Below are 27,142 nucleotides of genomic sequence, written 5' to 3' on the forward strand. Positions count from 1 at the left end.
GACATGGCCCCTTTCTGTCATGCATCGTGAAACCTGTCCATAGGTATCATCATTCCTACGGCTGGAGCACAGCTGGGACTGGACAGTCTCCTCTCCCCAAATACTGATGAGGTCCAGCAGCTTGGCATTTCTCCAAGTGAGGGATCACCCGGTGCGTGGAGCAGACATGGCCACCTGGAAAGATGCACTGAGACCACTGCATGCATCACTGAGCAAACAGGAAGGGGACTTTCAGAATTCCAGAGGAATTTATGGGGTGGGGATGACCACTGGTCACCTGAAGGTAGAGCAGTAGAGGTCAAATTGATTACCAGAGAGGCGAGAACCGGCATTGTGGGACACCTCCCAGAGGACAATCACAGCACTGTAATCGACCAGGGTGTCTATACTGGCACCGCAGCGCTGTACTCCCGGTGTACGCCTCTTGTCGGGGTGGGTTTTTTTTACAGCACTGCAACTGCACACTAAGTGGCTTGGCAGTGTGTACACCTCGGGAGTTACAATGCAGAAAGCTGCTTTACTGTGCAGAAACTTGCCAGTGTAGACTGGGCCTAACGCTTTGGTCTAGGCCAGGGAATAAAAGCTCTTTAAATAGACTGTATTCTAATCAAGTGTTGTTCAACAAGGAACAAAGGTCACACTGAAGTGCTTTATGTTCTTGATGAGCAGTCTTTTGCCAACCTAGGTATTTTGAATTTCATGAAATGTTGAATGTAGTGAGTGTTATGCCAGAGATGGGATAGTGCTAATTTTTTTTCTAAGTGCTGAGTTTGATTTATAACTGCCTATATGCTGATGAGAATTTTTTAAAAAAAAAAAAAAAGGTGTGTTGTACCCTGAGGCTCCTCTCATGCCAAGTTAAAACAATTTGAAAACCCCCTTAATACCTGTGAAGATGCAGCTCAACACTTCTTTTGTTTTGTGAGTCTGAAAAGATATGACAGGTTTCAGAGTAGCAGTCGTGTGAGTCTGTATTCACAAAAAGAAAAGGAGTACTTGTGGCACCTTAGAGACTAACAAATTTATTTGAGCATAAGCTTTCGTGAGCTACAGATGAAGTTGTCTTCAAAGGTGTTGAGGGAGCTGTCCGTCACATAAAGCTAACTTAACTGAAAACTTAAAAACCCACCCCACCCCCACAAACAACCAAACCATTTCTCCACCTGTAGGTAAGGCCAAATGTGCTCCTATGCTAAGGCCTTCTCTACACTGGGTTTTCTGTGTGTGGTTTTTTTAAATTTATTTTTATAGTCACTGATATACCTGTATTGGTGCAAACCATGACTTGCATTGCTTTGAAACCTGTGTATGCTGCTGTGGTGCAAGTCATGGTTTGCATTACTACAGCCACAGTGTTGGCTAAAATTTGTAGTGTAGACAAGTCATGAGAAAGGGAGAGAAGGAGAAGATGGCAGAAATAGAGAAACTTCTCAAATCTAAAAATGTAAAAACGGACGTATTCCAATATTTTCCTATATAACTAGGTTGTCAGCCAATCTGTAGATTTGATTGGCTACCAGTTGCTTTATTCTATCTGAATTTTCTGATAGATAATGCTTTATTTGCATTACTACCTCTTTTGCTGCTATCGCCTGTAGTTGTTTCTCAAAAGCAAGGAAAATGATTTCTCATGAGAACCAGAAGGACTAAGGAGAAGCAAAAAGTACTGGTACCTGATTTGTGTCTCTTGCTCAAAGGTGAGTGCCAAAGGGTGCACAATCCCTGGAAGGTGCTGCCAAGGTGTTGTTTGTACTTAGCAAGGGGCACAGGAAATGTCTGGTTATGTCAAGGTGTAATAGAAATAAGAATTCAGACATTATAGCAGGCGTAGAAAAAGAGTTGAGAAGTGAACATATGTACAGTTTAGCATCATGTATTTATCAAAATTGAGATAGTAGACTGCACTAGTCTGTCTTTATGATTGTGGTGATATGTCTTACAGCTGGCACAAATTATTTTCTTAAGTAACTTTCTGAAACTACTAAAAGTAGCAGCACAGTTCAAGAGACTTCTCCTTGTAGGTAAAACATTTCATGGTGAATTTGAATTTTTTCAGAACTAAATTAGAATTCACCTAGTACTTTTGGTCCATAGAACTCAAGAAATGTAAGAAGGTGGTGGTATTCCCATTTTATATGGGGAAACTGAGACACAATGAGTTAAGTGAGTTGTCCAGGATTATACAACAAGTCACAGCAGAGCAGGAAAGAGAGCTCAGATCTCCTGCCTCATGTTGTTGTGTAACCATTGGACCATCCTGCTTAGCACCTTTAGGCCTGGGGTCAGTGACGGGTGAGTGAGTGGGGGAAACTTGTGGGCTGTATGACTAAACTCTGTCTCCATTTGGAACCTGCTGACATTGGTAGAAAATTGCTGACTCATGTCTCCTTTCGTACTGTTCTAAAACTATATGAACAGCTTTCTTCTGGACACCCACCTGCGCAATTTACTGACCAGTGTTCTTCCACTATACGTCACCAGGCATAATACAGTAGTGAGCACTAGAAGAAAGGAGGCTAATTACTTTGGGGTGTCAGTCTGATCAGTTTGTTTTGATTTTTTCACGTGGGTGATCTGCAGTAAATCTTATTGTTTTGGTTTTAGTGTTTTTTGTTTTTTTTTTATTCGAGTGTGAGCCTACTGAAGTATACTTGGTGATAAATATAGGAATATCTACATTGCAATTAGATGCCTGTGACTGGCCCATGCCAGCTGATTCAGGCTCCCAGGCTACAGAACCCTGTGTAGACTTACGGGCTTGGGCTGGAGCCCAGCTTTAGGACCCTGTGAGGTGGGAGGGTCCCAGAGCTCAGACTGAGCCCAGAAGTCTACACTGCAGTGAAACAGCCCTGTAGCCCGAGTGAGCCCTGCGAGTCTGAGTCTCTTGTCACGGGCCAGCCATGGTTTTTTAATGTTAGTGAAGTGATGTGAGCTGTGGTGCAGAGTAAAATTCTTTCCTCATAGCTGCATGATGCCTTAGTCGGATAGTCTGTGGTCTCATAAAGGTGTGTGATTCCTACTGATTGAGTGTGTAGATCAGAAAGGATAACTTAGCTTTTAATCTTCTAGAATTTCATTTGGGGAAAAAAGAAAAGGAGTACTTGTGGCACCTTAGAGACTAACCAATTTATTTGAGCATAAACTTTCGTGAGCTACATCTCCGATGAAGTGAGCTGTAGCTCACGAAAGCTTATGCTCAAATAAATTGGTTAGTCTCTAAGGTGCCAAGAGTACTCCTTTTCTTTTTACAAATACAGACTAACACGGCTGCTACTCTGAAACCTGTCATTTAGGGGAAAGGTTCTCTCAACTTAATGTCACTCCAGTGAATCAATATTTTTAAAGATCAAATAGATATCAGTCATTTGGGAAGACAAAATTAGTCACGATTAAAAATATTATATAATCAAAAAATAGTGTTTCAGATTCACCTTGGTAGCATCAAGAGACAATTATCTTGTGACAACATTGTGATGTTCCCCTGGTGTGATCTGGACCAGTGATCTGCTAGATCACTCCAATCCTCGACTCTGGGAGCCAGCCTTACTCTGCTTCACTGTGAGAACCCCCACTCCCGGGTTGTTCACACACAGCTTCTAGCATGTAAGCTGCTCCAAGAATGTGAGTGAGCACTTTTGGCCAGCTGCTTCTTGGATTGTGCAACCAAATAACACTAGCCAATATCTCTGGTCCCAGACACAACCCTAGGAACCTCTGTCTTGCAGTTTTCAGTTATGCCCGCTGGATGCTGCAAGCTTGTATGAGTTCGTCAGTTTAACAAAGAAATTGATATGCACCAGGCTTGTTATCCCAAGGGGAGTCTTTGACATGCTTCAGACCAAACACTGCTTCAGGTAGAATAAACAAACAAATTTATTGACTACAAAAGATAGATTTTAAGTGATTATAAGTCAAAGCACAAGTAGTCAGATTTGGTCAAATGAAATAAAAGCAAAACGAATTCTAAGCTGATCTTAACGCTTTCAGTTCCCTTACAAACTTAGATGCTTCTCACCACAGGCTGGTTGATTGCCCTTCAGCCAGGCTCTCCCCTTTGATCAATGCTTCAGTCGGTTGGTGGTGGTGTCTGTAGATGGAGGCGGAATAGGAGAGCAAGCATGGCAAACGTCTTTCCCTTTTATCATGTCTTTCTTCCCTCTTGGGTTTGCCGCCCCTTCTCCCGCACTTTCAGTGTCAGGTGAGAATTAATTTATCGTAGTCCCAAACTGACCAAGGGAAGGGGGTGACTCACTCGAGAGTCCAACAGGTCCTGTGTTCCTGTGAGGCTGGGCTGCGTTTGTCCCATACGTGCCCTGATGAGGTATAAACTGCCCTTCTGTTCCTGGAGAGTTTTGTCTGGGCTTGTTTTAAGCCATGAGGACACATTTTCAGCCTCATAACTATATATGTGAAATTACAACCTCTAACATTACTATAACAACAATGTTCAGTGCATCATGAGTCTTCCGAAGACCCGACAAACTTTGCATTGGGTACCACACAATCGTATTATAAGGATGAACGTGGGGGTGCAGGGTGTTCCCCCAAGATACAGAGTGTCAAACATTTTATCCTAATGACAACTTTTAAAGTTGTACCTAATAATATACAATAAAGGAGTAAATATGTATATTCAATTTCCTACTTTATAGATAATTTAAAATGTGCTCACTTGCTTCTGATTGTATATTGACAGGTTTTGCCAATCTTCATAGCTAACAGATTAACCCCTGAAAACTATGAAGTTGAGATGAAATATCTGTAAATGAAAGCAATATTAGGAGGACTGCCAAAAATTGAAGGTGCTGTTGTTAAGATGGAAGTTAGGAGAGAGAGTGACACTATAAAGGGAAAACCTCCTCATAAGTGTGTTGTGGTACTGGCTGATTTAGAAGACAGCTTTCTGTAGAACTACAATGGTGTTAAAAGTGCTGATCATAAGACTGTTTGACACTGTAATGATATTGGTATATGAAAACATACTGCTGAAGTTGATGCACGTTGTAATCAGTTTTGTTTTTGTTTTTTCTTTACATACGTAGGCATTTCAGTAGGACTATGGAGGAACTAGTTCATGATCTGGTCTCAGCACTGGAAGAAAGTTCGGAGCAAGCCAGAGGAGGTTTTGCTGATACTGGTGATCACTCTCGCAGCGTGTCTTGTCTTCTAAAACGCCAGGCAAGAAAAAGGAGAGGACGAAAAAGACGTTCATTTACCACTCATCATCCTTGGGAGACTAGTCACTGTTTAAGTGAAGGTTCTGATTCCAGTCTAGAAGAACCGAGCAAGGACTATAGAGAGTATCATACTACTACTAAGAAAGACCACAGTGACTCTGATGATCAGTTGGTTGCTAAACGCAGGCCTTCTTCAAATTTAAATAACATTAGAGGCAAAAGACCTCTGTGGCATGAGTCTGATTTGGCTCTTGACAATATAGGAAACAGGACCCTGCGTAGGAGAAGAAAGGTGAAACGCATGGCAATAGATCCACCATCAGAAGTCACGAATACACTAACATTGACCCAACAACAGGATAACAGCAGAGATCAAGAAATGGATAATGATAATAGATCTTACCAACATCAAGAATTTGCCAAGAGCAAAGTGAAAAAAAGAAAACTAGCTACAACTAGGCAAGGACCAGAAATCTTGGATGAAGGCGTGGTTATAGAGAGTGAAGAACCGAATCAGGCAAATAAGGACAAAATGGAGTATGAGGAGCAAAAGGGTTCAGATGAGAACATGAGTGACAGGTGATCGATTGTTTTTTCTTTATCAACTGAAACAAAATTCTTATATTGCTACTGTAGTGGTATAGGTATTGACAAGTCTTGTTTTCTTTATTCCAGAATTAAAATGCAGTCAATAGCAGTATGTTTTAAGCAGTTAAAGTTAGGGGTCTTTCCTGATCCAGTAATACTAGAATACTGCTACTTTAAACATATTGTAGAATGTTAAATTATAGCAATTCAGAGGAAATCTGATGGGTGGCTGAAAAGGAGCAAAGGAAATAATTACTTGAAGAAAATTTATACTAATTGTTTCAATATTAAGACCAAGAAAACAGGAATTTTAAAATGTCTTAAATGTTAAGTTATTGTATTATGCATGGTATTTGAACTAGCACTTAATCACACACAAGGTAATTAAATAGCTTAGGTTTTCCAATGTCTAGGCGCTGGTGCTTTGATTGTTGCTGGTATTCATCAGAAGATTATCAGTACAGTATATGGGTACACCCACTAGACAGTCGGTGTGTCATGGGCATAAAAAGTCTGTAGGTTCCCAAGAATGCACATCACTTACAAAATGCAAAAAACAATTTATAGTTCAGAAACACCTGAGCTTGCCATTAGAAAAATGGGATAATGATGACCCTTCGGCAGTATGCCTCATCAATCTATTCCAGACGACAGGCATACCACAAGAGTAATTGTTTCCAAAGTAGTATTTTGACAACACAGTAAGATGTCATTTTCCACCACACACAAGTGATGTTACCTACAGGGTCTGATGATCCTGATCATGTTTATCCAGTGTGTTTGGTTCTGAATGCAGAACTGTGAGCAGGGCAACTCCTATTTAAGGCACAAATTCTGGCAATCTAGTGACTAGACAACAACAGTGTTCCTCATTTGTTGTAGGAGTCTTATCTAAAAACTGCATTGAATCTTTTGCTTGTTGGTCACAGTTTAGGTGTGCTGTAGTGATGGCATGCATAGGTTCTAGGCTAGGGCAAGAAGAGAGGTCACTTATTCAGTAGCATAACAATACTGGTAAGTGACTGATTCTAATTACTCAATCAACAATAAGAGTGATAGTATTTATAGAAATTGCTTTTTGTATTTTCCATCTGTTTTCTGAGAACTGTAGACAATTTTTAAATCACAACAGGAATCCTGAGTCACCTTGCCACTGAAAAGAAACTGAATTTCATAGTGTCTTCACACTTGTATTGGACCAGAAGTTGGTCTTGTTGGGGCCTTTGTGTCTGGAACGCTTTCAGATTCCGTCATGTTTGTCCTGTACTCTTGTAAATTTTTTTGTTAAATTTTAACACTTTTAAAAATGTCTTGTGCCAGCGGAGGGTAAAAATACATGAGTTTTGCACTGAAGTATCCAGTGTTTGGGTGGAGGGAGCCAAAGTCGGGGCAAATCCTCCAAACACCCAAAAAAGGGCAGCTTGCAGGTTTTAAGTACAAAAATGACTATCCCTTACGGATTCCAGTTGTCATCTATTCTTGTGCTGCAAGGGGACACTATCAGTTTAAAAAACATGCTCCTTTCTGGAAATACTTCACTTAGTAATACTGTAACAGCTAAGGTCATTATCGTTTCAGAGAAAACTTTCTCTGTTTTCCGTTTGTTGTCATTTGCCAGCACTTTACAGTCAGTTTTGCCATTTTCACCTATTTGTGTGTCTTTAACACGGCAGCAGGGGAAAGGGGAACCTTTTTTTTTAAAGATGAAAATGTGACTGCAAAACCACAAAATCTGACAAGGAGATTCAGAGGCATATGGAGTACTCAAACTGCTTTTAACTCTAATTTTCAAATGGCTAGACTTCAACTTGATGATGTCCATTAAATGCATTACTACTAGAGGAACACAAAACATACTAACTAGCCTCTGCTACTATTGTGTTCTGAAAGCATTGGCAGAGATAAAAATGTCTTTCTAAAACTGTATGCTAGACACAAAGAGGTAAATTACTGAAAACATCTTGGTAAGATTCATGTCTTCAGTAATACTGCTGAGTAAGATTTGAACTGTAGAATCCAGATTTATCAGGTCTGCCATGCCAATTTTCATTTGTCCCTATTGAAGGCTTTGTTTTCTGGATGATTTTGCTGTGTGTATATTTCAATGGGACACATATTCCACATTTACAGTTATCCCAGCAGTAGTCCTTGTGCTGATAGTATGATGCCCCAACGGAGGCAGGGGCTTCATTGTGTTACGCTAAAAATCTACATCTATTGAGCATGCTCTGCAGAAGTCTTCAAATGCGTAAAGCTTTTATTGTATGGCAATATTCTATATAAATTGATTAAGAACAAATGCCTCAGTGAAGATTACTTAAGTACCAAAGTTCAAATTGCAAACTTAAAGGGAAGAGATGAGTATGGCTCTCTTAAGGTTTGGCCATAAGAGCAGTTTAGTTCATGGCAAGATGGGGTATAAATCTACCTTGCAGCAAACATCTGTATGAACCCTGCTGATGATCTTCAAAATGATCAATCACAGCTTGAATCTTGAAATACTATAAAGCAAATCTTAGTGTCTTTTTTCTGCAAAGTATCCCATCCTCACTTTAATTCCACCATAGACAGTTTTGTATATTTTGCAATTCTAAATGTCCCACAACTTTACATCACATTTCTTTTTTAGAATTAACCATTTGGTTGGAGCTTTCAACCGATCTAAAAGTATTTCCTTAATGTATTTTAATCTATTCCCATTTCAAAGTGGGTGGATCAAAGCTTTCTATGGATGGAACTTTTAGTGTATGGCAGCAGAATCTACATGGATGCTTAGTGGGCTGCAGGATAGTACGGGATTAGACTTACACTTCAGCTTGCCATGAACTTGGTAAATGTTTGTATACGCAAGCCCTTATAAAATGGGAACTTGTGTGTGTGGTGGGGAAGAATAATAGATTTTTTTTGTCTTGTTTCCCAAAATTCAAATGGCTGAAAGGATTCCTGAACTTTTTTTTTTTTTAAAAAAAGGAAATACTTTTAGACTGGAAACTTCAGTCAAAAAGTTATTTTTTTTAAAAAGATGTGTGATGTAGAGTTTTAGGACATTTATAATTGTAGAAGTATGCAGAACTGTCTGATGGAATTAAGTGAGGAGGGGATAGTTTGCAGAAAGAAGGCACTAGGATTTGCTTAGCTTTATAGCATTTCAAGGTTCAAGCTCTGCTTGATCACTTTTATAGCTCATAAGATATGCCATATTTGTATTTAGGACCATTATCTTTAGTTAAGTGCTTAAGTCTCTTACTGTACTGGAATAAAAGAGATGTGTAAGTGCTGCTTGTACAGTAAGAAGTCACTGTATACAGTAGAAGATACAGCAGAGTTTTAGAACACAGCTTTAAGAAATATGACAGCTGCACATGTTAGCAAGTCACTGCCTGACTATCTACATCAGGCCCAATTTCAAGCCCCGTTTGAGCGCCTTGTAAAGGAAGATATAAAAACAATTAACCATATAATTAGTTCTAGAAGCTGAAATCAGATATTGCCCAAACGTAAAACTAATTCTGGTTTCAATTTCTGAGAGAGAAATCGGGAAAACTAAATAATTTCAGTTTTTTTTCCAGCAAGCAAATTCATGTCTAAACCAAAAAGCAATTAAAACAGCTAATTTAGGAGTAAGGTTTAGAGCTTACTTTTAAGAATGGGTGTTAAGAATGAAACCAAAAATGAAATATATATTTTTAAAAATACTTACAAGTTGATGTCTAGGTTGAAATATATAAAATGAAGTGGATTTTGCTTCATATTGAAGACAAACTATATAATATAGGAAAAATACTTAAGGTGTTCTAATTTTCCTTAACGTAACATACATAAAAGCATACTACATTGAAAATTAATTTGAAATGCACACCTTTTTCTTGAATTCATGTCTTTAGGTGAACTGACATTTTTTAAAAAATTAATCCATACTTCACTGTAAAAAATATATAAGATATATAGTATTGTGAGAATACAGTTCCCTGAAGAACATAAAAGCATTTCTCCACTTAACCTCTACCCTGGACAAAAACTCAGTGTCATGGTCTGTGCTATAGTTTAAGCACAGGAGGCTGGTTTAATATTTAGACTTTTAATTTACAATAATGTGAGATGCTTGTGTACAACCAAGGGAGAACAAAACACTTTACCCTCCTCCATGATCTCTAATTTTACATATAAGAGTAGATGTGTGTGTATGCTGTGCATCCGTCTTGTAGACCGACATCTTGTTTAAGGCCAAATCAGAAGTTACAGAAAAGTAAATTATAACCTGCATTTTCTGTCTTTTGCTGTTATAATCCTATTGATCATATTCATTTTTCTCAGGGTGACCTTTACTTTGATTTAATGGATTGTCATTACTGCAAACTTTTCTTTCTTACCAAGTAATATAGTTGTAGTGAATCCTTAAGTAATGTATTGTACAGAATATTTGCAAATGTATTGTACAGAATATTTGCAAATGTTAAGAACAGTAGTTCCTTCTCCAGACTCTTGTATTGCATGTGTTGGAAGAAAGGCTTAGACTGCTTTTGTTTTGAGATTTTTTCCCCCCCCATTTTATTGAGCAGTGGTGTTCTGGGATCAAGCTGAATTGGAGCAGTGAACATTTGATGGAAGCAGATGATAAAATGCATCAATTGTGTCAGCTCCTTGTTGCAGTCACATCTGGCTTACTGTCAGGGTCCCATTAGATTCCAGTAGTTTTATGTGACAAAAACAATATGTTCTGTAGTTAATGGAACTAGGTTATTTGCAGTTTGATTAAAAACAAAATCTTATTTTCTTTCAGATTTTTGTCAGGTTTAAGTTCTATCTGAAAACAGCCTCCTGTCTTTAAAATTTTACAACTGAGAGATCAATTGTTCTTTTGATCTGTTTCTTTCTTTTCTTTATTACAGTGAATCTAGCAGCCTGAGCAGCAGTGATGCTGGTTTGTTTACCAATGATGAGGGAAGACAAGGTACTGAAACATCATTATTATTTTTTTTTTGCCAAACTGTATCAGTTAAAATTCGGTAATCATTACGAGTTATTTCATAGGTTGGTGAAATTGCTTTAACAGACTGCCTAGTGAGTTGAGGTATAGCTTTTTTTCCAGCTTCTTAAATGTTATGGAAAGGTGTCCTGTCTCAATGACCTTAAGTATTAAATTCCTTGATTATCTCAAAAGGCTAGTATGTGAAGCTTATAATATTAGGGAAGATTGTATTTTGAGACTGGTATTGAGTACATCTTACATACCTCAATCTCTTCAGTATTCTATCTGACAAGTTCACAAAAGACTGGTAGCCCTTCCCACATTTATCTAGAATGCCTTAAAAAACAAGGGCTGGATATGGTGATAATAATTCTCTGAACAAAGACTAAATGTTTGTTGAAAACATTGGAAAGCAATTATCAATTCATATAATTATTTTCTTGGGGGTGTTATTGGTCAATAGGTAGTAATTTTTTTCAGTGGTGTCACATTACTTTTTTCAGTCCATAGCCATTCAGTTTTTTCATTTTTGATCCTTTCCAACAATAACTTTAATTGAGTTGCAGAGGATTATAACTATACATTTTGCAGACTTGATCTCTATTTCAAGAACTGCATTTTTTCTTTGTTCCCATTTCATGTTGGAACTTGATATTTATCAGTTATTTGTGTCTATTTTATGAGGGTTTCTAATGGAAAGTATTGGTTCTAAAATAGCATTCTTAGAAGATAGTGAGATTAATTGTTGCTCTGTGTAGGAAAGATAATGTCACAACAGATCATCACCATTTTTAATATCTTAATTTTTGCGTTAGTTACTTCAAGGCCTTATCCAAAACTTATTGAAGTCAATAGGGGTCTTCTCATTTACTTCAATGGACTTTGAATCAGGTTAACTGACTTTTAGATCCAGAGAAAGATCTTGTTTTCATTAAAACTCTTAATTGGAAGCAGTATCTGGCCCCTGTTGGTGCATGCCTTTTAGGATCAGTTGAATTTGCTTTAGTAGCAATATTTTCTATTACTTAGCACCATAGCTACTGTATCTTCTGTCACTTACTTTCTTGTAAAAAATCAGTCCCAAATTGATTTCTTAAGTTCCAAATTAGACAATAAAATGTCACTTGCATAAAGTGGAACTATGAAATATATTCCCTAATTTGTATTACCATAATACATAGGAGCCCTAAATCATGAACCAGGACCTCATTCTGCTAGGCGCTGTCCAAACAGATGCTACTTGCCCTAAAGAACTTACAGCAGGGTTGCCAGGTGTCCGGTTTTCCACCAGAACGTCCGGTAGAAAAGGGACCCTGACGGCTCCAGTCAGCACCACTGACCAGGCCGTTAAAAGTCCAGTCGGTGGTGCAGCAGGGCTAAGGCAGACTCCCTGGCTGCCCTGACTCCATGCAGCTCCCGGACGCAGCCGGCATGTCCCTGTGGCCCCTCGGCGCAGGTGTGATCAGGAAAGCTCTGTGCGCTGCCCCGAGCACCGGCTCCGCAGCTTCCATTGTCCGGGAACCACAGCCAATGAGAGTTGCACGGGCAGCACCTCTTGGTGTGGGCAGTGTGCGCCACGCAGAGCCACCTGGCTGCCCCTGCGCCTAGGAATCGGACATATCGGCTACTTCCAGGAGCCACGCAGAGCCAGGGTAGGCAGGGAGCCTGCCTTAGCCCTGCTGCGCTGCTAACTGGGAGCCGCCTCAGGTAAGCACTGCCAAGCTGGAGCCCGAACCCGCACCCCAACCTCCTGCCCCGGATTGGAATCCCTGCCCACACCCTAACTCCCTCCCAGAGCCCACACCCCAGCCCCCTCCCGCACTCCTACCCCAGCCCTGAGTCCCCTCCCGGATCCCGCATCCCCTCCTGTACCCCAAAACCCTTAACCCCAGCCCCACTCCAGAGCCCACACCCCCAGCGGGAGCCCGAATTCCCTCCCGCACCCCAACCACCACACCAGAGCCCCCTCCCGCACTCCAACCCCCTGCCCCAGACCAGTGAAAGTGAGTGAGGGTGGGGGCGAGTGAGTGAAGGAGGGAGGGGGAATGGAGTGATTGCGGGCAGGGCCTTGGGGCGGGGCAGGGGTGTTCAGTTTAGTGCAATTAGAAAGTTGGCAACCTTAGTTTACAGTGTATAAAACAAGATACAACAGATGGGTACAGACTGATGGGAGAGTACAAATAAGCAATGAGACAATATTGGTCAGCATAACAGACAGTGGTGTCTGCACACCAGTACCCGAACTGTTGTTAAGATTTTTACAGGCATCATGGAAAAGGATAGTTTCTTAAGGAGGGATTTGAAAGAGGATAATCGAGTAGTTTTGCATATGTTCACAGGCATCTCTTCCCAAGTGTAAGGGGCAGCATGAGAGAATGTACAAAGCTGCTTGTTTGAAAACTTAAGAAGTGGGCAATGGAGGCATAATGAGTTGATCAAAAGTGGGAGATGATACTTGGATAGTGAATGAGATATTAGGTAGGGTACGGATTTCTATCTAGTAGGATATGGCTGCCAGTGACTCTACTGAAATGGAAAAGAGGCCCTCTTCATAATGTAAAGGATTCACAGTTGCGACCATTAACCCAATCTTGAGCTTTGAGGTGGTTGTGCAGATGTTAATTCATAACATAATTACTATTAGAAAATCTACTTTTGAAAAGACTGAAATACAGGCTAATTGTACTCTGAAAGGTCTAACAGGCTTGTGATAAAAGTTCTTGTTTTGGTGACATTCAGTAGTCTTCTAATATTGCCCAAACACATTCTTTTAAAGATGACACTGATTATACTTGCACACAGACTCCTTAACACCTTCCCCCACCCCAAAAAACCCCAAACCCTACATTAAAAGAACATAAACCTGAAAAATCAAGCACTAAGAAGTTAGGAAATGCCAAAATTAAGGTTGCCTGTGCAGCCTAAATTCAGTCCACTTGTGTGTATTCGTTATGAAATGCACAGTCTGTGTCTCAAAAGATCATCCACAATACCATCTTATCTTGCTCTCAGAGGGCTGGATCATTTCATATGACACTGCCTCTGAAACAGCCTTCTCTTTTGGAGGCTTCTGCTTCTGTCTCACTCCTTGCCCTGGATCAGGTGTGGGTGTTAAGCTTCTCCTTTCCTGTTCCTGCTGCTTCCAACCTGTCAAGGTTCCTTCCCCACTCTGAACTCTGGCGTACAGATGTGGGGACCTGCATGAAAACCCCCAAGCTTATTTTTACCAGCTTAGGTTAAAACTTCCCCAAGGTACAAACTTTTACCTTTTGCCCTTGGACTTTATTGCTGCCACCACCAAGCGTCTAACAGATATATAACAAGGAAAGAGCCCTCTTGGAAAGTTCTCCCCCCCCAAAATCCTCCCCAAACCCTACACCCCTTTTCCTGGGGAAGGCTTGATAAAAATCCTCACCAATTTGCATAGGTGACCACAGACCCAAACCCTTGGATCTTAAGAACAATGAAAAACCAGTCAGGTTCTTAAAAGAAGAATTTTAATTGAAGAAAAAAAGTAAAAGAATCACCTCTGTAAAATCAGGATGGTAAATACCTTACAGGGTAATCAGATTCAAAACATAGAGAATCCCTCTAGGCAAAACCTTAGGTTACAAAAAGACTCACAAGCAGGAATATACATTCCATTCAGCACAGCTTATTTTCTCAGCCATTTAAACAAAACAGAATCTAACGCATATCTAGCTAGATTACTTACTAAGTTCTAAGACTCCATTCCTTTTCTGTTCCCGGCAAAAGCATCACACAGACAGAGAGAACCTTTGTTTCTCTCCCCCCCCCCCAAGCTTTGAAAGTATCTTGTCTCCTCATTGGTCATTTTGGTCAGGTGCCAGCGAGGTTATCCTAGCTTCTTAACCCTTTACAGGTGAAAGGGTTTTTCCTCTGGCCAGGAGGGATTTAAAGGAGTTTACCCTTCCATTTATATTTATGACACAACCTCTCCTTCCTCCCCCTTCTTTCTCAGTCTTTGAATAGCTTTGCATCTGACTCTTCTCTCCCACTCTATCTTGTTATCATCTGCTGTCCACCATACTCTTCCCTATCAGCCTTCCTCTCTGATTTGCCTCCTGGCTCTCTCTTCCTCTACTCACAATCTTCCACGCTCATCTTAAATTACTTCAGCTTCCATATTGCTCACCCATCCAATCCCTTAGCTTCACATTCCCTTGCCCTCCTGTCTTTATTCGATCTGGCTGAATTCTGCCTCTCACCAAAGAGGCTGTTCACTTGACATGGTCTTCACCAATCACTGCTCACTCTTCTGATTTTTGTTTTGATGAGTTTCTCCTATCTGACTGTCTGGCTGACTGAAACAGCATCTGTTTCAGCATCATCCACCCCTTCTTTTTCTCTCACCCTGTAGCTTAGGCTTTCTGTAACTTCCCATTCATCAGTGTTGATGACTTCTCCTCTGCTCTCAGCCTTCTCCTCCCTGCCCTCTCTTCCCTTTCTGTTGTTGATGTAGTTCACTCTTTCCATACTTTATTCTCCTCCACCTTTGGCTCTTGTGCCCTTCTCTCCCATCACAATGTCTAACTTGCCAACCCGCAGCCCTGGCTCACCTCCAACATCTGCTTCCTCCACTCCTACTCTCTCAATGCAGAGTGACTGACAGAAATCCTGTGACCAGGCTGACTTCCTCCACTACAGATACGTTCTCTCCTCCTTTAGTTCTGCCATCTTCTTTCCCAAACAACTCTACATCTCTAATTTAATCAATCCCCATGCCTCTAGTCCCCTTTTTACCACCTTTAATTTGCTCCTCAAACTCTCCCCTTCTCCTGCCTCGATTTCTCAATCCATAGAAGATCTCACTGATTTGTTCTAAGAGAAAACTGATAAAATATGTCATGAACTTCCTTTGCCATCCTGCAGCTCTCACCTCCATGTCCCTTCACACACTCAGAAGGTTGACTGCTTTCCTCCTGTAGCCTTTCCACCTGCCCCAATGACCTCATCCCAGCTGCTGACCTTGCTCATGCCCACTCTCGTCCCAGCCTTACTTTTTTTCCTTAACCTTTCACTCTTCTCTTGCTCTCTCCTCAAAATAGAAGCATGCTTTAGTCTCTTCCATTTTATTAACTCCCTCCCCGCCCTCCCCCCCCCCCAAAAAAAACCCCAAACAACCCCCCGGCTTCTCCAACTACCATCCTGTATTCCTTATACCTTTCATCTCTGAGCTCCTTGAACATGCTGTCTACAGTTGCTGTCTGGAGTTTCTCTCTTCTTCTAATTCTATTTTAGAGCCGCTCTAATCCATCTTCCATCCCTTGAACTGTGCTACAACCCCTCTTGCCAAAGTCTCTAATGAGCTTTTCCTATCCAAGGCTTAAAACAGGTAGTTCATCCTCATTTTCCTTGACCTATCAGCTGCCTTTGACATGATCAGCCATGCTGTTCCTGAAATCTTGTCCTCCTTTGTTTTTCATGACTCTGTCCTTTCCAGGTTCTCCTCCTACCTCACCATTCACTTTCTCAGTGTGTCATTCAGAGGATCCTCCTCCTCCTCCTCCTTCCCCTCCCCCAGCTTTCTATTGCAGTTCCATAGGACTCCATCCTTAATTACCTTCTGTTCTTCCTCTAAATCGTGGCATCTCAGTCTTTTTCTTTCAGAGGCCCCCATCCCCCCTCCAACATGCTATAAAAACTCCACAGCCTGGCCAGGGGAGGGAGGGCTTCTGCCGGGGCTCAGGGCTTCAGCCCCATGGGGTGGCTTGCACCGGCTCAGGGCTTCCATACTGTCCTTGATCTGACAGTTTCAAAGTACTTTACAAACAAGAATGAACGACAGAGTTATCGCCACACCATATTACCAAGACACAAGCAACACCTGCATAAGTGCCTCCTAGATTGAAGCCTTAAGGTCTAAAATATCTGGGGTTTCATTTGGATAAAAATAGGATCTCCTTTATTGTGACTAGTCAAATGAAAAGGAAACATTTGTATTTTTGGAGTCTGAGTATTTAGGGCATGCAGTGTATACAGTCCTTAGGCATCCAAATAGTATTTTTGTGAGTAAGATTTACAGTGTGGGGACACTATTTAAACAGAAATTAAAAGATACTCTGCCAAACGTCAAATCCCTGTAAGCTGCATGGAAACCTGACACCATAATAGAGACTCAACTTAAATGTATACCCCAAATTAAAAAAACGTAGTAAGAGAACCAAAAAAGTGCCACTATGGATAAACAATAAAGTAAAAGAAGCAGTGAGAGGCAAAAAGACATCCTTTAACAAGTGGAAGTTAAATCCTATTGAAGAAAATAGAAAGGAGCATAAACTCTGGCAAGTGAAGTGTAAAAATATAATTAGGAAGGCCAAAAAAGAATTTGAAGAACAGCCAGCCAAAGACCCAAAAATAATAGCAGACTTTTTTTTTTAAGTACATGGGAAGCAGGAAGCCTGCTAAACAACCAGTGGGGCCACTGAACGATGGAGATGCTAAAGGAGCACTCAAAGACGATAAGGCCATTGCGGAGAAACTGAATGAATTCTTTGCATCAGTTTTCATGGCTGAGGATGTGAGGGAGATTCCCAAACCTGACGCATTCCAAGTCTGAGGAACTGTCCCAGACTGAGGTGTCGTTAGAGGAGGTTTGAAATAAATTGGGGCTGTTTAATTGCATGATTAATCGCACTATTAAACAACAATAGAATACCATTTATTTAAATATTTTGGATGTTTTCTACTTTTTCAAATATGTTGATTTCAATTACAACACAGAGTACAAAGTGCACAGTGCTCACTTTATATTAATTTTTTATTACAAGTATTTGTGCTTAAGAAAAACAAAAAAAATAGTATTTTTCAATTCACCTAATACAAGTACTGTAGTGCAATCTCTTTATCATGAAAGTTGAATTTACAAATGTAGAATTATGTACAAAAAAACCTTGCAGTCAAAAATAAAACAATGTAAAATTAGAGCCTGCAAATCCAGTCAGTCCTACTTCAGCCAATCACTCAGACAAACAAGTTTGGTTACAATTTGCAGGAGATAATGCTGCCTACTTCTTGTTTACAATGTCACCTGAAAGTGAGAACAAACATTCACATGGCACTGTTGTAGCCGGCGCCGCAAGATATTTACATGTCAGATGCGCTAAAGATTCATTTGTCCCTTCGTGCTTCAACCACCATTCCAGAGGACATGCGTGCGTCCATGCTGATGACGGGGTCTGCTCAATAACGATCCAAAGCAGAGCAGACTGACGCATGTTCATTTTCATCCTCTGAATCAGATGCTGCCAGAGTTCCCTCCCCGCTCTGAACTCTAGGGTACAGATGTGGGGATCTGCATGAAAGACCCCCTAATCTTATATTCTACCAGCTTGGGTTAAAAACTTCCCCCAAGGCACAAATTCCTTTCTTTGTCCTTGGAAGGTATTGCTGCCACCACCAAGTGATTTACACAAAAAGTCAGGAAAGGGTCACTTGGAGTCCCTATTCCCCCAAAATATCCCCCCAAACCCATTTACCCCCTTTCCTGGTGAGGCTTGAGAATAATATACCAACCAGTTGGTTACAATGTGAGCACAGACCAAATCATTTGGTTTTTAGGACACTGAAAACCAATCAGGTTCTTAGAAGAAGAATTTTATTTATTAAAAAAAAAAAGTAAAAGAATCACACCTGCAAAATCAGGATGGAAGGTAACTTTACAGGGTAAATAAAAAGATTTAAAACACAGAGGATTCCCCTCTGACTCTGCTTCACAGTTACAAAACAAGAATGAAACTACCTCTTAGCATAGGGAAAATTCACAAGTTAAAAGAAAAGATAATGTAACGCATTTCCTTGCCTTACTTACAGTTTTTGTAATCATAGATGAATCATTTCAGGTATGTTTTCAGGAGATGTTTTACCTGCCTGGTCCCTCTCTCTCTCCATCTGGAGAGGGAAGAAACAAAGAGAGCACAAATAAAACCTCCCCCCCAAAGATTTAAAAGTATCTTCCTTCCTTATTGGTCCTTTCGGTCAGGTGCCAACCAGGTTATTTGAGCTTCTTAACCCCTTCAAGTAAAGCGATTTAGTACAGCTTCCCAGGAGGGATTTTATGTTACCCGTATCTTTGTTTATGACAGCTGCCACCAGCAGAAGGTTGATTTTCTTTTTTGGTGGTTTGGGTTCTGTAGTTTACCTATTTGAGTGTTGCTCTTTTAAATCTTCTGAAAGCATGCTCCGCACTTCGTCCCTCTCAGATTTTGGACGGTGTTTCAGATTCTTAAACCTTGGTTCGAGTGCTGTAGCTATTTTTAGGAATCTTCCATTGGTACCTTCTTTAAGTTTTTTGTCAAATCTGCTGTGACAGTGTTCTTCAAACGAACATGTGCTGGGTCATCATCTGAGACTGCTATGATATGAAACATATGGCAGAATGCAGGTAAAACAAGAGGAGACGTACAATTCTTCCCCCCAGGAGTTCAGTCACAAATACAATTAACGCATGTTTTCTTTTTAACGAGCATCATCAGCATGGAAGCATGTCCTCTGGAATGATGGTCGAAGAATGAAGGGGCATATGAATATTTAGCATATCTGACACACAAATATCTTGCAACGCCGTCTACAAAAGTGCCAAGCAAACGCCTGTTCTCACTTTCAGGTGACATTGTAAACAAGAAGTGGGCAGCATTATCTCCTGCAAATTTTAACCAAACTTGTTAAAAGTTAAGCTGTGAGCTCGAGGGCCAGCTTAAAATGGCTGGCAGGCCGGATCCGGCCCATGGGCTGTAGTTTGCCCACCCCTGCACTAAGTTAAAACAAGATTAGTTTAGATGTCATAGGTTGTGTATTTCTTTGCATTTAATGGATGCAATGTTCATGAAGTACTGCATAATTCTAGGGTTCCTGACACACACTATTGGTTTTTGATATACCACTGATTATGCTGGGACTTGTAGTTGCACATACTACAACTTAAATCAGACCGTTCTGCTATAATTGCTTTTTTACATGTCTTGAATGGTTAAATGCCTAAACTAAACTATGAGAAAGTTTGGTTTGTTAAAATGTTGGCTCAGTATTGTCAATTTAAACTGCCTTTAAAAAAATTTTATTCAATTTTCCTCCAAAAAATAAGGCGGGGGGGGGGAGAACAGATGAGTAAAGGAATGGGAAGGGAGGGAAAGGGAAGGAGGGCAGGGAGCTGAAAGGAGTGCAGCATCTCAATCTCCATCTGCTAGGAACCTATTAAACATTTATAAAAAAAAAAGTTAGACCAAATCTTTTTGTTAGGAGTTCACTAGGGATCACAAATCCATTTTTTAATACAGGAGCATGTAGTGAGCACAGATAGTTAATCTTGTTGGAGTCCTTTAAGGAAGTTTTCTGACTCTTAAGGCTTTTGAAAGACATGGGTCTCTTCTCCATGCTGTACATGAACATGGCTTGAAACAGTTTATAGTATTTAAGACCTTTTTTGCAGCTAGCTATGTTCCTTGCACTATTGAAGGCAGCCCTGTGTTCACACTATGTCCAGCAAGGTCCTGAAAAATCATGATCCTAGGATTAAAAGCACTCCAGCATTCATTCTTCTCCCTAGCTTCCTATGTAATAAACTAAGAAAACATTTGAGGAAATGGACATTTGGTTTACTGCCAGGGCAGGCTGAGGGGTAAAGTACTTTTATGTCTCTGGTAAATCTACAATCTCTGCACAGAGCTGGGGGACAAACTCAACAGATTTCCCCTTTCATCCCCCTCTAGGACCCCCACAATTTGCAAGTTACTACATGAGGATCCAAAGGTTTCTTATTTGTTTTCAAGGAGCTGATCTCACAGATATTATGCTGAATTTGAGTCTGGATACCTAGATTTGATATTCAGCGCCAGATACAAGTCCCTCAGCCTCCCTTGCACACCCAGGCAGATTTAACAGGGAAGAGTCAAATGTAATTATAGCCAACATCATGACTTTCCTCATCCGAAAGTTCTGCAGCCGCTGCTCGTCATCCCAGACGTGCATGATGATGTGATCCCACCACACAGTGCTTGTTTCCCAAGCCCAAAAGCACTGTGGTCAGCACCTCCGTGAATGCCACAAGCAATCTCATGTCATAGCTACTACATGTGGCAACATCAATGTCAAACTCCTCTTGCCTTTTGTAGTTTAAGGAATAACTCCACTACCACTCGTGACATGTTAGTGAGAGTCAACAGCGTGGGATCCATTCCTGCAGACCGAAGAGGCAGAGCACACAGTACACAGACTGTTGAAAGATGGTGCCAAATGCGGACGGAAGCACAGGGATTGCTGGGATGCAAAGCAATGCATCATGGGGCATTGGGACAGGACCCAGGATGCCCGGTGACACCACTCTTCGTGGCAGAAGAGGAAGAGATGCTCTGTGGTATAGCTGCCCCCAGAGTGCACCGCTCCGAATACCGCTGCAAGTGTGAACATGCTATTGCGCAGGCAGCTGACAGTGTGAACACACGACAGCGGTTTCCCTTCAGCGCTCTCTGAGCAGCGCTGTAACTCCTGGTGCTGTAACTCTGCCAGTGTAGACATACTCTTAATTAAACAGTCAAATACCTAGATACGAGTAAGTGGCCAAATAAACAACATCTTGCAAGTCAGGAGGCTCGGGTTCTGTTTCGAGTTCTGCCATGGACCTGCTGTGTAGCCTTGAGCAAATTACTTCATCTCTTTGTGTGGTAGCTTCCCAATAACCAAAATTGAAATAATTTATACTTAACTTCCTTTTGAGGTATAAGTATTGTTATTCTACATACTATACAGTACCAGTAGTTGCCAGTCTGTTTAATGCTGAAGAACTTTCAATGCAGTCTGTTGCTTGATGGAAGTGTGATCACAGAGAGTAACTACACAAAAGCTGGGCAGCAGATTGCTGTTTACAAATCATGTTTAGCCACCAGTGATCCATTCATTATCTGTTTTTTTTTCTTCCCCACAGTTTCTGAACTTAAATCTGGGTACAAGAAAATCTGCTTTTCTCCATATCAGACATCAGCCTAATTTGAATAATCAGTCCCAATTGTTGGGGCTTGAGCTTGGCAGAGTTGTTAATTACAAATCATTTTTAGTATTGCTTTATCCTTTTCTTCTGTTCACAAATTTCATTTCTTAGTTATAGGCTGTTTCATTTTTAACCAACTTTCTGAACAAATTTGAACAAATTTCACTAGTACAAGAGTTTGTGAAAAACTAAACGAAAGGGGTTTGAATAGAGCCAGATTGAAATATAGTACAAAATTAGCTAAAACATTTGCATGCTTTTGTCCACCACTATTCTTCTAGCTCTGTTGAGGATCATCATGGATTAGATCCATAGAGAGAAACTTAGCTTGACCTTGAGGAAGGCGAGGATAGAATTAATGAGGGACAGACTTTGTGAAAAGTCACAGCAAAATAGATATGTGCCAGTGTGAGAATTGGGAGAGTGAAATATGCTGAATTCCTTGATAGATATTAGGTGTACAAAAAATCCCTGTTTCCAGCTTCCGCCTCCTGCTTCCCCGTCCTCCCCACTTCTGTGTTATTGCTCATTTTACAGGTGGCTTTTTTCCCCTCTTCTTATTTCTTCTCTTATCCTTTTCTGGAACCTATCAATTTATAATTTAATCCGTAAGGGATCAGTGAGATGATCTTGATTCTTCTTAATATGGACTCAGTCAGGCCAGAACTAGCACTTTCAGCCAGTAGTGGTATGCTTGGCCTGGTATTGGGGAATTGCCTCACATTTGAATTATAAAATTAAATCATTGTGGATTATTGTAATATCTGTTTTTCCACTTTTCCTCAAGGCTCTGCTTGGATTTTCATGACAATGTGTTCTTTTTGTTGTCAGAGTGACAATGACATTTAGCACAATCAAAGTGGAAGTAACAAATTGCTGATCATGTTACATGATTATCCCATATTCAAATATTAAAATATGCTTGGATACTTCACAAAATACATCTGATATGTAGGTTATTCTGTGGCTGACATAAACTTGACTGTGTAAAGCCACCTATTTAATTAAACAAATTTAAATGAATAATTTTCCTTAAATGTTTTTATCCCATGCATATTAAACGTTAAACATTCATGTAATGTGTGTTTCGTGTAGTCTTGCAGATTTAAAAATGTGAAAGGCACGGTACAGTTTTATACATGGAAATAGTTATGTTAGGTTATGTGCAACTACACTACCAGGCATGGTACCAGTCTGATAGCATACTTCTTTTAAAACTCCTGGATTTAAGGACAGTTAGTGAAGTCTTAAGAGGATATTGTCGGATTTAATGGATTTCCTTCTAAATGGAGGGAAGTAAGTGGGAATTAGCAGCTCAGGACCTCAGTGATAAAATGATGGCCTCAAAGTTTTGTTTAAAATACAGTGCTCTGTACTCTTCTTTTTTACTACCTCTACATGTTTGTACAAAACAGTGTTTTTAAAACTTAGCAGTTCACCTTTAATTAAATGTTTTGGGGGGGGACTACGACTATTTTTTATATCAGATTAGTTAAAGACAGACTTTGATGTTATTTAATGTTGAATTTTTCTTGCTTTTGCGATTGTCTCTAATATTTACTGAAAATGTCCATAAAATATTTTTTGTTAAAAATGTCCAACTTTATAATGCAATACAGTGCATTTCTCAGTATATTTCATGGTACTGTCACTTTTCATTTAAAATCCACTTTTTCAAAACTTATTTCTTAATAAACTTAATCAGATTAATTTTATTTAGTCACATCTGTTCATGATTTTCCCCCCTTTTACATGCCATACAAATCACGAAATTACGCTAATTATATACCATTATCAGCTTCAAAGAACTGGTTTCACAGTTTTATACCTTTTAATTCCCAGCAGGAGATTAAGGCTTGTTTTTTTGTTAATGGGGAAAGTGCAGTAATTTAAATGGATTTCCCTGCAGTTACCACCAAAGGATTAATCAGTTTTATTGTTTTTCACTTTTCTAAATTGGTTCTAAAACAGAACATTTTGTGTGTTTTTATTGATGGCATTACTTGTTATGCTATTAAAACGTATTCTCCAAGCAGAGTTGCTATATACAAATAATTGTAGTACAACTATAAAGCAAGAAAAAGAGATTGTGATTACAAGCGTGGTTTCTCTGGATAATAAACCTGTATTTGGGGGCGGGGGTGGTTATTATATTTACACAGGTGATGATGAGCAGAGTGACTGGTTTCATGAAAATGAATCTGGCGGTGCGTGTGGAATCACTGGGGTCGGTCACTGGTGGGAACAGGACTCAACGGAATTGGAGAAAGAATTGCCTGATCCAGTCTTTGAAAGTATCTTAACTGGTGCTTTCCCTCTTATGTCCCATTCAGGGAAGAGAGGTTAGTAACACTCAAAGGCAGAATAATATAGTAGCTGGGGTTCAATGGAAAGATGTCTGTAGCCTGCATCTGATATGTAAAGTATGTTGTGGTTGGTCTTGATCTTGGAGTTTCATCAGCTTGAGAATTTTCAAAAAAACTTTTAGAGCAGTGCTAAGACTGGGAATGAGAGAGAAATTTGCCAATGATTGCAAAGTTCAGAAGGTATGAGATTGATTCTTTTTTCTTAGGCCCTTGTCTTGCAAATCTGTACTCCCACAAGGAGTCCCATTGATTGCCGTGACTTCAGTGTATTTGTTTGGGAACATCTACATTGCAGTCGGATTCAAAATGTAGTTTGCAGCTTGTATAGACATACGTGGTCTAGGTAGGTTGCTAAAAATAGCAGTGAGGGCGCTGCAACATCAGCTCAGGCTTCAGTGTGGGTTGCACAAAGCCAGCCCCCCCCCCCCCCCGGATATGTACTCACTTGTGCAGACTATGCCAAAGTTCACACCTCTGTGTCCTCACTACTGTTTTAGCAAACTAGTTAGATTAAAGGTAGCACAGATATGTCTACACAAACTGCAAATCTGCAACCCTTGATCAGTACAAATGTACACTTTGTGTGGGTCAGGGTTTGCAGAATCAGGCCTAAGCTTGTAATTCAACAGCTTTCATAAAATAATTCAGTAGCTTTAGAAATGAAGCAAAATGGTGCAGCTATAAAATCAACAACAAATTAAAATATTCTTTGTTATTGAAAGAAAATGTTTTATATTCCTTTTGGTTCCCATCTCCTACTGTAACTTTAGGAATGTGATTGTCTGTAATATAAAATACTTCTTAAACTGAGCTCTAATGCTTGCTTGTAGGTTTCCAGAGTAGATTTAGTCATCTTCATGGAATGCCAGCAAGGAACATCAAAAAGGTTTCAGGAAACCCAGCTACACTGGTAGGTGTGCTTTTTTTTCATTCAAACCAATTTGAACTGTGTTTTCCATTATTATAACAAAACAAACAGAAACCAAATGCATATTCCTCTTTCATTGATATCTTAATGTTTGTATATAGCTGAAATGATTCATTCTTTTACAGTGTGCAAATTGGAATGGTAAGACTCTACTGTAAGCTAGTTCTTCTAACACTTTTATGTTTGTTTTTAATTCTTCTCCTTTCAGCAGTGATATTATAATGGAATGATCCAAACAAACTGTTAATTAGAAGACTGTTCCTTAATGCTTTACCTTATGAACTGTAGGGGGGAAAAAGTCAAAGAAAAATGCACGTTTCAGTATATGGCAGATGTATGTGAAGAAAGGGATATTTATCTAAAGCAAATCACATTGTAGAGAGAGATTATTTTTACTTTTTAACTTGCCTTTTTGTAAAGGAGCATCAAAACTGATAAGTTACTCAAATGCACCTGATACTAAGTGTATGTGGCACATAGGATTAATGTACTGTTCTTTTTTCTGTGGAGAACTCTCATCTCTTTCACCTTCAACTTTGTCTCTTTTTTTTGTTTTTTTTTGTTTAGGCCATATGTTATTAAAATGAAGTTAGTGATCTAATACTCATATATGCACATCACAAAATCCCCAGAGCCTCTAAGCACAAATATTGTTATTAAAGGTCCCCTCAGTTGTAGGAACAACAATGTTGATAAAGAAGAGAGAAAAACCAGTTATCACTGCCTCTCCCACTCCACTCCCAATTCTGCTTTTTTCAAATAAAACTGTATGGGTTTGAAAACTCTTTTTAGAGGGAGAGTGAAAGAAAAAGGAGGGACAGCTTTTAAAATAATGTTTAAAAAAAGGACTCACAGAAGTGAGCTATAATTCTTTATCAGAATGGAAGTTGAGAGGCAAAGGGAGAGCTCATTTCAATACAATAACTTGAAGGTTCTCTCTGGTAGTAACCATATCCTCGAATCATAAATTCCAAGGCCTTCAGCCTCATCCTCTAACGTCTTTATCAGAGAACACTGTTAATTTGCTTCATTAGAATAACGTGATGATGGAAACTGTAAAAGGTATTACATATGCAGAGCATAGAAAAGCTGTACTGGAAATTTAACCCTTTTGGAAGAAGGGAAATTTTGTAATTGAAATCTTTGTCCAATAATTGCCATTCAGAGATGAATAAGACACTTTAAAACCTTGGCCTATGAATTCTACCTTTAGTAGTCATGAATTAGATGAATGCTATCTAGTTCTTGGTTTCAGATCTACCTATTTTTATTTTTGGTTTAATGCTTACTTGAACATATCTGGGATTTGTAGCCCATTTTCTAGTCTTATTGCAATCTCGCTCTGGTATTTTATAGGAGCTATTACAACTGATAGGTTAGCTTCATGGTATTGATGATACATAGCTTAACCACCTTAAAAACTGCCTTTCCCCTCTAAATAGTAAAAAGGTGATTAAATTTCAGTTGATGGGAATATACTGCATATGTGTATATATAACAAGAGATGTGTTGCTTTCTGCTACAAGTTCTGGATTGTTATAAGCACCCATCTCCTTTTCAAGAAAACCTCATGTGTATTAATAATAAAGTAGTTTCCTGTATAACAACTTCATGCTATTCATTAAAGAAAGATAACTGAATTATCACTAGATGGTAAATTTATTGTTACCTTATATTCTGACTGTGTGGTATGTTCCTAGAGACAGTTTCAAAGGAGGGTAAAATACCCTGCAAAGCTCCATATCTAGGGGGGGAAGTATGGGCAAATGTACAGCTAGCTGTTAGCTTGAACAGTTTCCTGGTCTGCATGCATCCTGGGCGTCCGGTTATTTTTGCAGGCACACCCATCACATCCAACTTGGAAATTTTGGTTCTTCATGTCAGAACACACAAGATTGTTTTCAGAGTGTTATCAATGAGTGATTTTCAAAGACAATCTTTTAAATACACCAATCCAGTGACAAAAAGAAAAAAACCATTTAATACCTGTGACGTCTGATAACGCAGAACAAGAAGTAATTAGATTACTGCTGTTAGATTGTTACACTGAAGAGCTAGAATGCTTTTAGAAAGATTAATATCCTGAGCAAAGAAGAATACTGCAGACTGAAC

At 39.7% G+C, this 27,142-nt stretch overlaps 1 protein-coding gene across 18 annotated transcripts in view; it reads left to right on the forward strand.

The window, feature by feature from the left end:
• The window catches only part of GPATCH2 (G-patch domain containing 2), a 182,898-nt gene that overhangs the window by 8,226 nt on the left and 147,530 nt on the right, over positions 1 to 27,142 (forward strand). For 17 of the 18 annotated variants that reach the window (XR_012158237.1, XM_073338878.1, XM_073338877.1 and 14 more), the window contains exons 2-5: positions 5,043 to 5,756; positions 10,655 to 10,716; positions 23,899 to 24,078; positions 24,933 to 25,012. Coding sequence is in view for 17 of the 18 variants with exons in the window: in XM_073338878.1 (XP_073194979.1) it covers positions 5,043 to 5,756; positions 10,655 to 10,716; positions 23,899 to 24,078; positions 24,933 to 25,012 (1,036 nt within the window). In the remaining variant the exon portion in view is untranslated. The remainder of the gene's footprint in view (positions 1 to 5,042; positions 5,757 to 10,654; positions 10,717 to 23,898; positions 24,079 to 24,932; positions 25,013 to 27,142) is intronic. The other variant, XM_073338880.1, reaches the window with a different exon arrangement.

The sequence above is a fragment of the Lepidochelys kempii genome, chromosome 3 (assembly GCF_965140265.1).
Source record: "Lepidochelys kempii isolate rLepKem1 chromosome 3, rLepKem1.hap2, whole genome shotgun sequence".
Taxonomy (NCBI): Eukaryota; Metazoa; Chordata; order Testudines; family Cheloniidae; genus Lepidochelys; species Lepidochelys kempii.